General features: G+C 41.9%; 2 protein-coding genes across 7 annotated transcripts in view; both read right to left on the bottom strand.

The window, feature by feature from the left end:
- Positions 1 to 1,673, bottom strand: part of arhgef10la (Rho guanine nucleotide exchange factor (GEF) 10-like a) — a 148,821-nt gene extending 147,148 nt beyond the window's left edge. For all 3 annotated transcript variants that reach the window (XM_074639229.1, XM_074639244.1, XM_074639238.1), the window contains exon 1: positions 1,268 to 1,673. The gene's annotated coding sequence lies outside the window, so the exon portion shown is untranslated. The remainder of the gene's footprint in view (positions 1 to 1,267) is intronic.
- A 6,598-nt stretch (positions 1,674 to 8,271) lies between these two features.
- chd5 (chromodomain helicase DNA binding protein 5) overlaps positions 8,272 to 14,585 on the bottom strand; it is a 56,800-nt gene continuing 50,486 nt past the window's right edge. For 3 of the 4 annotated variants that reach the window (XM_074639189.1, XM_074639217.1, XM_074639200.1), the window contains 3 exons: positions 12,990 to 13,153; positions 11,028 to 11,154; positions 8,272 to 8,687 (listed from right to left, as the gene is read on the bottom strand). In XM_074639189.1, coding sequence (XP_074495290.1) covers positions 8,560 to 8,687; positions 11,028 to 11,154; positions 12,990 to 13,153 — 419 coding nt within the window. In that variant the 3' untranslated portion in view covers positions 8,272 to 8,559. Of the gene's footprint in view, positions 8,688 to 8,860; positions 8,945 to 11,027; positions 11,155 to 12,989; positions 13,154 to 14,585 lie in introns of all 4 variants that reach the window. The other variant, XM_074639209.1, reaches the window with a different exon arrangement.

Here is a 14,585-nt window from a genome sequence, read left to right as displayed (position 1 = left end):
GCGTTAATAGGCTACTACTCCAATGCTCGTTTGAGTCATTACTGCAAAACATCACCTCAGTGAGTCCACTACTTGCTGTAAGTTATTTTAATTCATACGGAAGTTACCCTGCTACAACGATTGCAACGACAACAGTAAAAATGCCCGCCGCTCTGACCATCCTGCCACGTTTCTATGGTTTACGTGATGTGAGTTTGACAGCAACATACTGTAGATAAGCCTCAACTTACAAACATCCCTGAATTCCTCCTATTAGTGAATTATCTGTCATTCCCAAAGGGGTGTAGTCAGTAACACAGAACACCTTTTAAACATTTGGCAGGCGTGTCACCGCTATCAAATGACTGATTGTGTACTTGAGCACCAAGGCCTTGCGTGTGGGACTGTGTGAGTGCAACATTTCATGGGTGAATGTGTGGCAAAAGGGAAAGGGTTCCCCATTGATAGTAGAGTCTTTGTGGTAGCTTCGGGCCATGCATGCATGGATTGTTAATGTCTGTTGGAAGAGCTGGACTGTGACCAAGGAGACAAAAATCTGATACAGTGAGTCCATGGAGTTTCTTGGACATCCGGCAAGTGAGGCAGAAACAGTGGCCGAGCTTAAAATGCAAATGACTTGGTCAGAGAAGGTCCCCCCTCACCCCTCTCCTCCTCCCTGTCTCCCCCCTCTATTCTGTATAGAGGCAGCATGAAATCCATCCTGGGAGGGGCTATTGTACTCCAGGAAGCAACCGTCAAACTGGAATGGTTAAGGCCAGGCCCGGGCCAGGGAATCTCTTTTTATAGCCCAAGGCTGTGGGAGGGCTGTGGGAGGGCTGTGCAGTGGTGCTGCAAAAACCAGAGGTGTGGGTCTGGGATGAGCCGAACAATCTCTCGCTCATCCTTTCCTGGTGTGTCTGTCTCAGGATCTGCTGCAACCATAACAAGGCCTCACGCTCTGTAGCCCCGCCGGCTCTCTGAGGCAGGCTCAGGTTTAATCGTCCATGATGGTGTGTACTCTGCCAAAGGGCCACACGGGTACCTGCCATTCCCATCCTCTCCTCCTCCTCCACGTTCCGCCTTGTCCTCTCTCAGCTGCTCCTGTAAGCTGTCGGACTGAGACACAAACCGGCACACAACCACCCACCCCCCTAACTCCACTCCATCAATGGCCCCCTTTGGACAAAGCTGCTGCAGCCTCTGCAACATGCTAACCATGCTGAGGGTGAGAAAGAGGAGAGACAGAATGAAGTGTTTAGAGGACAGCAAATATATATACGCCTCTCACCTCCTTGTCTGCAGTAGTATGTCCTCCCGAGAAGCTTGAGGCACTCCCTGGTGACCCTTTAATCCTGGTAACCTCCCATACACTCTCAGTTTTTACCACACCGTCAGGTCCAGTGCAGTCATCTTTATGGTCTCCTGCAAGTGGCTGAAATCAGATAGGAATTCTCCTGTGCTGTTTACTTTCCCACAACTTCTCCCGGCACCGTGTGCACTAGCAGCTCTAGATGAGGTAACCCTCTTTGCTCCCTCCTCCTCTCTCTCTCTCTCTCTCGCCTCTGGTAGTGTTCCTCCCTCTATCTCCCCTCTCTGTCCCTCTCTTTTTTAGATGGGTCCTTTCCCCCCACTCAGCCCCTCCAGTCTCATTCTGTCCTTTCTTTGGTTTTCTCCCTCCTCCCACTCTCCAGACCCCTGCTGCTGCTGCTGCTGCCCCAGACAGCAGCACAAAGCACGGTGAGGGCTCTCAAACACAGCCGGCCAATAGCAGAGCGGCAAAGTCAAGCATGCGGCCAATGAGAAGCCTAGAGGGGGCGTATTTGTACCAATCAGGGGGAGTTATGCAGAACAAGTGGGCAGGACGAAAGGAATTAGGGGCAGGATTGTCTCAGAGCACTTCCGTGTTGGATTGAAGTTGATTGTTCACACTGCTCTGGAGTCAGCTGAATGAATTTCTTAGTAGTGGCTGAGATTTAAAAAGGAGAACTGATTTCTGGTTGTGGAGAAATGGAGATTTGAAGGGAGCAATACATGTGATGCATTTGATACAACTTACAAAGGCACAATGTTACTTTGCTCATGCAAAATAAACACAAACAAGTATTTTGTATCAAATTTATAAATGCTGACTGCAGTTTTAATGAACATGTCTGTTGTCAGTGTATGAAAAAAGTATCAGCAGCATTAGAGTTTTTTTTATTTATTTTTTTATTTAAAGGAACAGTGTGCAGCATTTAGGGGATCTATCCACCTCATTCCTAGTTCCCATGATGCCTTGCATGAATTATGAGCGCAACTTTCAGCGCGTCGTGTCACTGAACCGGCGTTTTCCATGGTAACGGTACGCTAATCCTCTCTCCTAGAGCGATTGTATTAAAAAATATAGTGAAACATGTGGGAACACCACCTATTACACCTCAGACAGGATAATGTGATCATACCTCTGCCTTCTACTATGGAGGGATGGGAGGACCACCTGAAGAAGTGGCCTCAGATAACCTACACTAGCACATTTGGCTACGTTGTTGACTCCGTTGCTACAGACGGTGAAGCGATGAACAATCTGAAAAGCTCTGAGGCAGATCAGTACTTCCACAGTAACAAGGTTGTTTTTATTTCTAAACAGATAACTTTACTTAAACTATTTTTAGTCTAATGCCACCCTGCACTTCGTGCCATAAACTGCCTTACATTTTAAACTGTACAGAAAATAGTAAAAGTAACTGTCTGTCATTAAACCAACGCTGCAATGCTGTGTCCTCCCTATACATTAAATCATACCTGGTGTTCTCCTGGCACTGCTTTTAAGGACCCAACGTCTCTTCTCCGCTGCTCTTTCGTAGCCCAACCACAAAGTAGGATACAGGTTTTCCTCTGTTGGCTTTTTGTCGACTAAATGAAATGAGCACACATGCAGGGTTTCGGGTGGTTTCTTTTAGGTTCCTAAGCCATATTCTTCTGGATTCCTCGTCTGAAGGTCAGCAATGGAAACTGTACTGTTGGTCACAAGAACAATCCCTTTAGTTAATATCTGTGAAGCAGGATTTGCTAAATTGAAGGCAAATTAGTTTTCAAAAGACCGTGAGCTACACCCATAATCATTTCTACAGTAACGCCCCAGAGAATAAGGTGGATAGAGTGGTGCAGGGATGACGTATTTATATAGGCCAACCAGGAAGTTAGCATCGCCCTGGTTCCCTCGACAAAAAGACAATGGGATTGTTCCATTGGCTTTTGGATTATTGCAGAAAATAAGCTCTGTGGCGAACAAACGTTTATGATACGTATACTTTTTGTTCCATAAGATAATCTTCACAAACAAACTTTTATGAATTTTATAGTGTGAATACAATCGGCAGAAGTAAAAAGCTAACGTTAGGCTATAAAGGACACCACGGTCGCATGACCATGAGTAGCCTAAATACAACGGACTGTAAATACGCATGAGTGGGCATGATTACGTTTAGTAGTCACATTTAGCCTCTTGTTAGCAACCGCCTTTTTTAAGACACGTAAAAGCTTCAAAATTCACGAGTGGGGTATTTATTGATGTATTTTTTGTCGTAGAACAAAAAGTTAAAATCTCTTCAGCTTGTGTTAACCACAGACCTTATTTCAGGCATCTAACTAAAAACCCATTGACTTCCAGAGGGGGGAACCGGAAGTGCTAAAATGCTAACTCATTTCAGGGTTTTAGGACTCATTCCTGCATCTATTGGCAGAAATGGAATATAAAATCGAGTATAAAGTATAATGTTTTCTTAAGTGTATAATCACCTGAAAATATGAATCTTTGTGTTTTTGTTACATTAGAATGAGCCGTTTGTATCTACATCCTCTTCATGGAGCCGGCCACCATGTTGCCATGTTTCTACGGTAACCACTGGCTCTACATAGGGCCCAGCCGAGGAGGCACAAAAGAGAAGAGTACCTTATGCTACATACAAGTGTGATACTATATATCATATAGTGTATATTATATCCTATTGTTCAGGAAATAATACATGAGACTACTGAGAACTCTGAGAACATGGAATAAAAGTTTGAGTATAATGTGGAGTGAATAAATGTAAAAGCAGCACAAGCTTGATGCCATCATCTTTTTGTTGACTGTGTGTGCTTATATGCAGTTTCATCACTCTGTAAATGATCCTAGACTGTACTGAAAACACATGAAATAAGCACTCTGGTATCCAACTTGGAAAGAAATATAATGAGAGGATTGCATTATCTTAAATTGCAAGTTTTACCGATGCAAGAAAATGGCAATTAAAGCCGAGAAATTATCCCCCACTCCCTAAAAGATGCTGGGGCTGGAAATATGTCTATTTAACTACCCTTTTAGTTTGGGTTTGGTTTATTACTTTGGGTCATACATCGGCCAAAGTACCAGTTATTTCATCATTTCATTGTTTCCCACGGGAGTGACTTATTTATTTTCTTTATTTTCAACTTTAAAGGAACAGTGTGTAGCATTTTGGGGGATCTATTAGCAGAAATGGAATATAATATTCAGAACTATGTTTTCTTTATTGTATAATCACCTGAAACTAAGAATCGGTGTGTTTTCGTTAGCTTAGAATGAGCCATTCATATTTACATAGGTCTTCTTCACAGCCACCATGTTGCACCACCATGTTTCTACAGTAGTCCAGAACAGACAAACCAAACACTGGCTCTAGCAAGAGACTTTCGTTTTTTACGTTACCTGAAAGCCACCGTAGTTCTCCGACACGCTTGTGAAACTGCGGTAACGTAAGCTGCAGAGTGCAAAACCGTGGTACGTCCAGCTGCCGTCTGACTTCCGTTGCTCCTAAAGTAGTATTATTATGGTAAGGATGGCCTCTGAGCGAGGCGAACGCGTTACCACGGTTTTGCACCACTCAGCGGCTCACATCACCACAGTTTTGGAAAGGGAGGAGTGAGAGGAGGGGTACTCAGTTGGTTGCAATCTGCAAACACACCACTAGATGCCACCAAATCCTACATACTGTACCTTTAAGTTTATTGTGCCCAGAGGGAAATTTGTCTCTCAGCCAGGTAAAACACAAAAAATAGACTTGAAGATAAAACATAAATTCATGAAATATATTACATTACACTACATGTATTAAATATGTTAAGACACATGCTTGACACTCTCAAGCTCACATAAAACAATGTACATCAGGGAGAGCAGAACATCAAACCTGGAGTACAGCTTGTGGTATTGGCTGTATGATAGGCTAACGTTACATATCTGAAATATGATGATGACATTATGGTGGCATAGTCAGGTTTGAGAGTTTCTCAAACTTTCTTGTTTTATCTTTGAACTCGTCTGTGACTACTCTGTGAATGGCTTCTGTCTGCTATTTTTGTTCCTCACTGACTACACCAGCGTTTCTATTTCTGTCTCTAATCACATTAAAGCACTGCTGGCTCATGCAGATTGTGACATGCAGCTCCTTAATGAACACAAGGTAAATAATGAAGTCCTCCTCAACTCGGCTCAAGTATTCGCAAGCATGCAGGGCCGGCTCTAGCCCTTTTGGCGCCCTTGGCAAAATTCGCCCACGCTACCGCAACCCCCCAGAACCCTAACACTAGCCCCATAAATTACATCACATGGTTTTAAGACAAAAATTTAGATTTTTCTTTAAAAGTGCGGCCGGGCATATGAAAAAGTGAGAGGTACAGGGGTGAAAAGGGTATTTCTTTCTTTCTTTCTTTCTTTCTTTCTTTATTTGTTCATGTGTTACCTCAATGCAAAAAAAATAGTAAGGGTGACCACCGCCTTTTTTTTTGTTTTTTAATTATTATTATTACTACCACTATTTTTTTTAGAGGGCGACCAGCGCCCCCCCAGAAAGTGGCATCCTAGGCGACCGCCTATATGGCCTATGCCTTAAGCCGGCACTGCAAGCATGTCTCTTCATTTGTCTGCAGACTAAACTACAAGGCAACACATCAACACAATGTCACTGTTGTCCAGAAGATTTATTAAAACACATTGAACAAATACACAGAATACAAATAAAAAGATGACAATTCACTTTTTTCATTCAATTTGCTATACAGCACAAATATTCAGAACCATAACACTGCTTGGAGCTCATTGTCTGTAAATGCTAGATACACTACCGCCTCCCCCCGAAGTGAACCGTCATATCAAACGCTTCACATGCTGTGCATTCGCTGCAACAAAAGGTGCCTTTTATCAGGGTCTTTTGGTAGCTTTTGAAGCCATGTTAATAAGCATGTACATACATTGTTAACATATTTATAATATTAGACTGAAGCCTTTTTTTTCTAACAGACATTACATTCATACTGACTTCAGTTTTGATTGCATCTCATTGGAGTATCGTGTTTTTCGACGCCGCTTTGTGGTCGTCACTCCAGAGGGGGAAAAGGACATGATTCTGATTAATGGTGCACGCTGCAGTTTCTACGGCAACACCATCCAGCAGACATTCATCTTTTTTTTTCAGTTTGATACATAAATCTGTACGAGATGGACTTATCTCTGAAAAAAAAAAAAATCTTTCAAGTATTTACATGTTTCTGAGGTTCTATCTGTCAACCTAATACATGTCATGGTCAAGTAATCGATGGCGTGAACGGAAACACGATGAACAAAACAGCACTGATAAGCGCTAACAAAGAATAGCGCAAAAAACTGATATGTGCACTTCAAGGTTCATTTTCGTGGTGCTTTAAAAATCAGTCCGATGATGTTTCTAAGTTGAAGCATGTTGTCTGAGAAATGATGGGAGAGGAGAGAGGGGTTGCAGTAACACAATCTATCAGAAGAGAGCACCTTGGGACAACCATTTGAAGTTGCAAAAGGAGAGTAAGAAAATACCAACTCTGTACAACACTACCTCTTCAGTTTAGATTAGTCCAATCACAATCGTCAGCCCAACAAAGTCAAATAAGTGCTGTCAATGGCTGTAATAATACACACAGGTAATGCCACTGGTCTTTGGAGGGGAAAAAAAGATAAATATGTCAATAACAATTTGCACTTTTGAGTCCAAACATTCGAGCGACGCCTTCATAGAAAAGGAAATGTAATACGCTAAAATATTGTTTTACTTAGTGGACTGCCACTTTAGCACATAATAGCAGTAGATATAAGATATGTACCATGCTAACGCATCTTCGCACCAGGTAAAGCAACAACTCTCAAAAAGAGCCTGAACATAACTGAGGACATTGGAAGTGATTATCTAAAGAGTTAATGCTGTGCAACATTGGTCCTTTTAAGCAGATATACAGAGAAGGCTCAGACTCTGACAAATCGTACTGGATCGTCTTCTTTAATTGACCAAATACGTCTTATTTTTACCTCAACATAAAAGAGAAGCAAACAAAAGCTCATTTTGCGACAAGTACTAGACTTAAAGTGACATCGCGCCATGAGCACATATGTTCTTATTCAGTTCTAACAATGAAAGGGAACTGGGGAAAGTCCCTGGGATTTAAGTACGAGGACAGGGAAGGGGAAGCCACTCTCCACTCAGGACTCTGTTCTCAGTTAGGCCTGAACATTAAAGCCCTGTGTGTGGATCCTGTTTATAGTGCAGTCCCACTGGTCATAGCCCCCAGGGTTAAGCTCTACAGCCACTACTAACATTCAAATATAATAAGAATCACAAATATTGTACCATACACAGAAATACTTCTCTGAAATGCGTTAAAATCATCATTTTCATTCGTCTTCTCCGCTTGATCTTCATGTCGCCAGGCTTCTGATTTCCACCCATGTATGTATACATATTTGATTAGACCTATGTGAGGTAAAATAAACAGCAGTCTCTGAGTATATACAGTACAAGAAGCCAACCCCTCACAGGTACTGCAGTCAAGTGCAGGTTTTTGCGGAGATGACTTTCTCCAGATTACCAGCGGGTGGCAGTCTTTAGAGGATTCAGACAGACTGTGTCCAGCTACTGCATACATGGTAATAGTTTTTGATGCTTTCAAATCAATATCCACTGGTTACTACATGAATGACAAAACACATATTCATTTAAAGTAACAATAATTGCCCTCAGGGAAAACAATCTCCTATCAAACTGTGACTGAAGGCGTCCACTCCTCTTCATAGCTCCAGTGGGGCACAGTCACAGTGTACAGTGAATAGGCAGGTGGATACAAAGCAACGGGAGCGCACGCGGGATGAAAAAGTCGAGGCTGGCGTGACCAAAACACAGAGTTTAGAATGAAGCCCCGATCAAGAGCATCAGAAAGTCATGCCAACTCGAGTTTCGCCTCGTACTGTCGGAGCCGAAAATAAAAATCCTCTTTCAGAAAAGCTGCTTTATTTTCCCCTCCTCATCCTCAGCTCTCTCCGGCACGGGTTAACAATATCTACTGAAATGCTTCTATGGGATTCCTCGAAAGATAAAAGTGCAATCGTTAAGATAGATACATCTGCATTAATCAAAAAAAGTTAATCGCCTCAGAGAGCTCGACATTGTGGGTTAGAAGTCAGGAAGGAGCGGGAGAAAGAGGAGAGATGGGGAGCCGTAATCCACACTGATTCCATCCCTGGGAGTTTTCTGACCTCGGGTCAGTTTTTACAGAGCTGGCTTAGTCCTCAATACAGATGACATCACTAGGTTTGCCTGATTTGAGGTCAGGTGTAGCCACGTCTCTCAAGCAGTCAAGTGACCTCTTGTCCAGATGGCTTGTAGGGGGAGGAGGGCCGTTAGAGGACACTAAAGAGGAAAAGAGATTTCATATTTCAGTGGTTCATTTTAACGAAATGAATACTTTTCTTAGCATATCATAGTTAGAATTATGGCATATCAAATGTTCAGTGGTTTTTCAAACAGAACAAGCACAGTAATTTCAGAATCTTATTAGAAAGCAAAACTGAAAGTGAGCATACCCAAAATGTCTGCAAACCCTCATTGTGTGTGCAACTAAGGTAAGTAAGATAGGTCAAAGTTGAATAAGGGCGTCGGTCTGTCAGCTGTGATGGATGGGACAGTTTGGAAGAGAAAACAAAGGAATGGGAATTATTACTCAAATCAGTTTGTGCTCACCCAGGGGTTTGTTTAAAACATGTCTGAAAGCTTGTGTTTCTTGCCCTATCTGACGTCTTCGTGGGCGTGATACTGATAATTATGATAACTGTGTCTTAGATGCCGCACGCATTCATGATCTCAGCAATGAACTTGGTGAATACAATGTAATCATTACAAATACAAATCATCAAAATAAGACCTAAGTTGTAATACACCACAATGATCATTTAATTCAATTGCACCTCACATCAATTCAATTTAGGCATATATGTCAAACTATAAATAATTAATTGTGTGCAATTTATGTTAATATCTTCTTCAAGGGTAACTTTGGTATTTTTCAACCAAGACCTTATTTCCCATGTTTTTGTGTCTAACTGTCTCATATCTGAAATTAGTCCAATGAGGGAAAGCGCTGTAGAGGGCAGCTGCGAAACAAGCTGCAATATGATGCTATTGGGGCAAGCTGGCACCGCCATTTACGTCCACTAAAAGTGCTTGTTTCTGCTTTGATTGTTATTATAAGAGTCTGACATTATGGAAAGAGTCTCGCTCAAGGAGAAGTCTCGTTCTGAAATCTGGTGTTGCCGGAAGACAACGGTGGAATAGTGGAATACATCCATGATGGAAATGCAAAGGCCAGCCGGGCAGAGTTTGTTGTGTTGGAGCACAGAAGTCGTACCTTAGTGTTATCTAAAAGATTTTCAATGACGTGGCTGAATATTTAGATGATTTTCACAATGTAAATGAGGTATTTATTTGAGCCAGAGTATACGGATATTCAGATTTCACAATGAGACTTCAGCTTGAGTGGGACTTGCACACAATAACAAACAGACGGGATCAAGCAAAAGGTAAGAAAAAACATTTTATTTCTCTATAGGGTCCTTTCCATAATGTTGTCAGACACTTCTAATAACAATTTGAGTCAGTGGCAAAAAAAAGCACTTTTAGTGAACATAATGTTACATTGCTCACTTGCCCTCGCAGCTCGTTACAGCGTTCTCCCTCCATACTGGACCAATTTCAAAAATTGTTGTCCCCATTGATCACTAAAGCTGGGAATACACTGTATGATTTTGAAAATGTTGTTGTGTAATTCCTACTCCTATAGTACGAGTAGATCGTTTGCGATGTAAAGTCAAAGTTCACGGTTTATGTGCTCACACTATACATGTAAAATAGAAAAAACACAGCCTGTCGGTCCCTGAGGGCCGTTCTGGCTGTTGACATTTGTCAATAAAGATTTGTTTGAAAGCTCCGAGGCAGGTTAAGTTTGTTTGCTAGCAGAGGTCTGTACGGGTCACAATGCTAACAAGGCAGAAACGTGCTGACTTTTTCATCTGTGCCATCCTGTTTGCTGAAACGTCTAAAATAAAGAGGTGCCGGCGTCTATGGACTCGCAGGTTGCTAGGAAGACGTGGACAGTAGCTATGGCTTGTCCATTTTACAGAGAGAATTGGAGGTAAGCTAGCCACGTTTTACTAGCTATATCTATTCTACATTGTTATCTTGATAGCTACGCTCGGATTACTGTAAGAAAGTCACTGACGTTGGAGAGTCGGCTCATGGCTCTGCTTCAACTGTGCGAGAGCCTGTGGACGCCCGACCAAACTTTCTGACATGTCAGACGGTCGGTCGGGAGGAGTTAATCGGTCCTCGGTCCCCCTTGTATACTGCACGGCAAACGATGCCCGACGAGGCTGCAATTCAGTCCGTCTCTAAAATGAGTCGTACGGCTTAAAATTCAGGCCAGAAACGGGGATAAAATCGCACAGTGTATGCCCAGCTTTAGACACAAAAACATGGGAAAATAGCATCCAGATTGAAAAAAATACCATATTTACCCTTTAATGTTAGAAAAAAATATCTGATTTCTAGTCTTTCAAAACATTGATTTATATCAGCCTACTTACAACTTAACTTCAGTTACCAAATAGTATCATTTAAGTTGCACGAACAACCTCTAGTTGCACCTGTTTCACATCACCTATGATACAACATCCTACTGTAAACAATGATCCTTACCGCTGACGTAGGGTCCCAGAGGCATCTGACTGTAGTTGACCATTGGCTGTCCACCTGGTCCTCTGAATCCTCCACCAAAGCTGCTGCTGTACATCTGGGAGCAGCCGAACCCGCCCTGGCTGAAAGGCTGAGAAACAAGCATTAGTTATCCTGCTGCATGTTACAACGTTACATGACTCCTCTGTATCACGATGACAAGAGAGTGAGGCTGTCTGTGATAACAGCAGATATCAATCCTTCCATACAACGTTTAGCAGCTTTGAGAGAACTTTTCTTCCTGCGGTAGGAAAGTAAGCAAATAAAAAAAAAAAAAAGGAGAAAAAGTCAGATTCCCGGCTGTTTCCCTGGTTACGACAAGAGTTGGCATAGCAACCAAAAAAAAGCCCAGTCAGAGCGCATAACCAAACGCGTTGCTGGGCTGCAATGATCTCTTGTATAACGGAGAATAAAGCACACACATTCAACTCTGGTGAACAGGTGCAGCAGAGATGAAAGCAATGAGACAATAGAATCCTTTGGGACTGAACTGTGGAGCTCAGCGCTGAAAGTAAACAACTTAAGGGAGACTCTTTCTCTTTTTTTTTCATTACACCTGGGGAAACTCTTCCGTGGGGGATAGGGAGTCGGAGTCTCCACAGGTTTTTGAAGGAATAATGTGGTTGCTGAGTCGTGACTACAGAACACTTCAAAGTTTTTAGGCCATAGCCTTTTATTTCTCAAACGAGCTCAGCCCTGCCGCACACGTTAGTGAGCCTTGTTTCCTCACCAGCCTCCACAGCATAGTAATAACAAGCCAAACCATTGATGAAAGAGACTAATAATCCTCAGCAAGACAACAGTGAAAGAAATCTCCATCTTATAATGCCAAAATGTTAGCCCTAAGAGACCCACCATAGACCAGTTTTTTGTCTTTATTAGGGGAGATAGCAGGTCAACAGTAGATGTCACATAGAAGTGGTGTACATCACCTGAAAGCTGGGAACCTGATGATTAAGTGTGTGTAAAGCTGTTCTAGTCATAAATCAGAAATAAGTATGAATTAATTTAATTAACAATAAATTGTGAAAGTGTATAAGAGCTTAGAACATTATGATGTTGCAGCAATGTTGGGGTTGATACCATTTGTTACGCAGATTTGGAGCAAAATTTAACCATTTTTTATCACTCGGGAATTGATAAAAAATTATCAATAATCCCTCCAAAATACAATATTAAGACACCAAGACCTTGAAGAACACCACGTTGTGATTTGGTATCAAAAACTTTTCACATTTGGAGATTTCTACGAGAATTTCATTTTTCAGCGATTGTATGGTGAGCAACTCTGTTCTTTAAAACTGCTCCGAAACCCCCCTTATTGTCGATCCACCCAGGAAAGCCATCCATCCTCTGAATCCTCTAGATGTGTAGTTTATGGTTGTAAAGTTTCATGAGGCTGATTATTGCTAGAGGTCACAACAGGTCATTTTATACAGTGACGTCACGTTTCAAATTCACATTCATACTGCATTCAAAAAACTGCATGTGATTATCATAAAGTGGGCATGTCTGTAAATCGGGTAACCATAGAACCCCTTTTTCATTCACATATCTTGAGGTCAGAGGTCAAATGACACGTGTAAAGATGGCCATGCCAGTTTTTCCTCGCCAAAATTTAGCCCAACTTTGGAGCGTTATTTAGCCCCCTTCCTAACAGGACATGGTACCATGGATTAATTAGGTTTTTCTAGTGTCATATGATACCAGTACCTGCCCGCTACAGCCTCCTAAAGACAGTAAGATCGGTCGGGATCGCCGGCCATACCGTGGGTCTCAGAAGCAAATGGGTTCTTATAGCTTTACTTTTTTTATTCAGAAAGTCAAACAGAAGACTGGCTTGTATTCGACACGATTTTGATACCAGAGATTTGATTAGTTTTCTGAAGCCACCGTGACCTTCGTGACCACCGCGTCCCATCTCACCTGCTGTGGTGGCGGCTCGCTCCCTCGGCTGGTGAGGCGGCTCAGGATGCTCCTCTCGGACATCTGCAGACGGCCCGACACCGGTGGGATCCTGGACAGCATGTTGGGCAGTCGTGTCACATCAGCTTTCATGTCACTCAGGAGTTCCTCCAGCTGGTTCAGCACTGCAAGAGTAGGAACACACACACACACACACTATCAGAAATAGTTTAATGCCCGTACATATAGTATCATTCAATAAGAGAATCTGCAGGGCAATTGCATGAAAAAGTTATTTTTTAAAATCCTATTCAAAAAGAGGGTTACTAACCTCAAATCATTAAAAACAGTAAATTAATCGTGGGATCCAGAGCCTGAAATTAACAACTGCCAAGAACTAAATGCCATAAAATGTTTTACTAACAGATAAATCAATAAAGGTCACAGATAACAACATTTTCACGAGATGACATTTTGACGCCTCCGTTTTATACAATCTTTGGTCTTGGCCACTTCCCAAACTTCCATCCTACTAATCACTTATAAGCACGCTTTGACGGTGAGTTAAATTAACACAAAACGAAGCCACTGTGTCAAACAGGATCTTGACTGGCTGCCTGTTAGATGATGTGGAAATGTCTTCATGCACTTTTGCCCTCCATGTACTGTCTGGACAGATGGATAAAACTGTTTCCAACTGAAATCATCTTGTTTAAAGTCATTTCTACAAATAAGTGTCTGTATCTTGAAACTAAAAAGAATAAGGCAGGTCAACTGCCTTAGGATAAAAAATAAACAAACTTGTTTTAATAAATAACACTTTAATAATTCAATTACAAAAAAAAATTGATAACAAGAACATGTTTGCAGTGTAGCTCCAGCAATTACAGTGCTGCATTGATTTTTAACTAGTTAAAAAAACAAAACATTTTTTGAATGGAGAAGGTGGTTTTTAGTGGTTATATGCCTCCGCCAACCAGCCAAGTTGCAGTTTATATCCCTGTCTGTCAAAAATGTCATCACTTATAATTTGATCTTGTTAGACATTTGTGTGAAATTATCAAAATTAGCATGAATTCTTGAGTTATGGCCAGTTCGCAACCTCCGGGTCTGAGAAGTGAAGCCAATGTGGAAGAGCCTTAAACTTGCATTCTCTCTAATAGCCAGCAGGGGGCGACTCCTCTGGTTGCAAAAAGAAGTCTGATTGTATAGAAATCTATGAGAAAATGACCCTACTTCTCACTTGATTTATTCCCTCAGTAAACATTGTAAACATGAGTTTATGGTCTCAATCGCTAGTTTCAAGTCTTCTTCAATACAGCATGATGTTCATTTAGTAAATTATGGTCCCATTTAGAGTCAAATAGACCATAAAGCAGGGGATGCTTTAGGGCGTGGCTACCTTGTGATTGACAGGTCGCTACCACAGCGTTGTCCAGTCTGGGAGTTGTCAGTGTTTTCGTCTTACAACTTTAACCCTTTCACAGTGTGTTTTCAGCTTCAAAATGTCAATCCACAAATTAATTGGTGCCATCACAGTGACTACGTCCACTTCTTATATACAGCCTCTGGTATTGGCCAAAAACATGATTTGTGAGGTCAGTGACCTTGACCTTT

Source organism: Sebastes fasciatus, chromosome 1 (assembly GCF_043250625.1).
Source record: "Sebastes fasciatus isolate fSebFas1 chromosome 1, fSebFas1.pri, whole genome shotgun sequence".
NCBI lineage: Eukaryota > Metazoa > Chordata > Actinopteri > Perciformes > Sebastidae > Sebastes > Sebastes fasciatus.
Note: the sequence above shows the minus strand (reverse complement) of the source record. Positions and strands in the feature narration are given on the sequence as shown.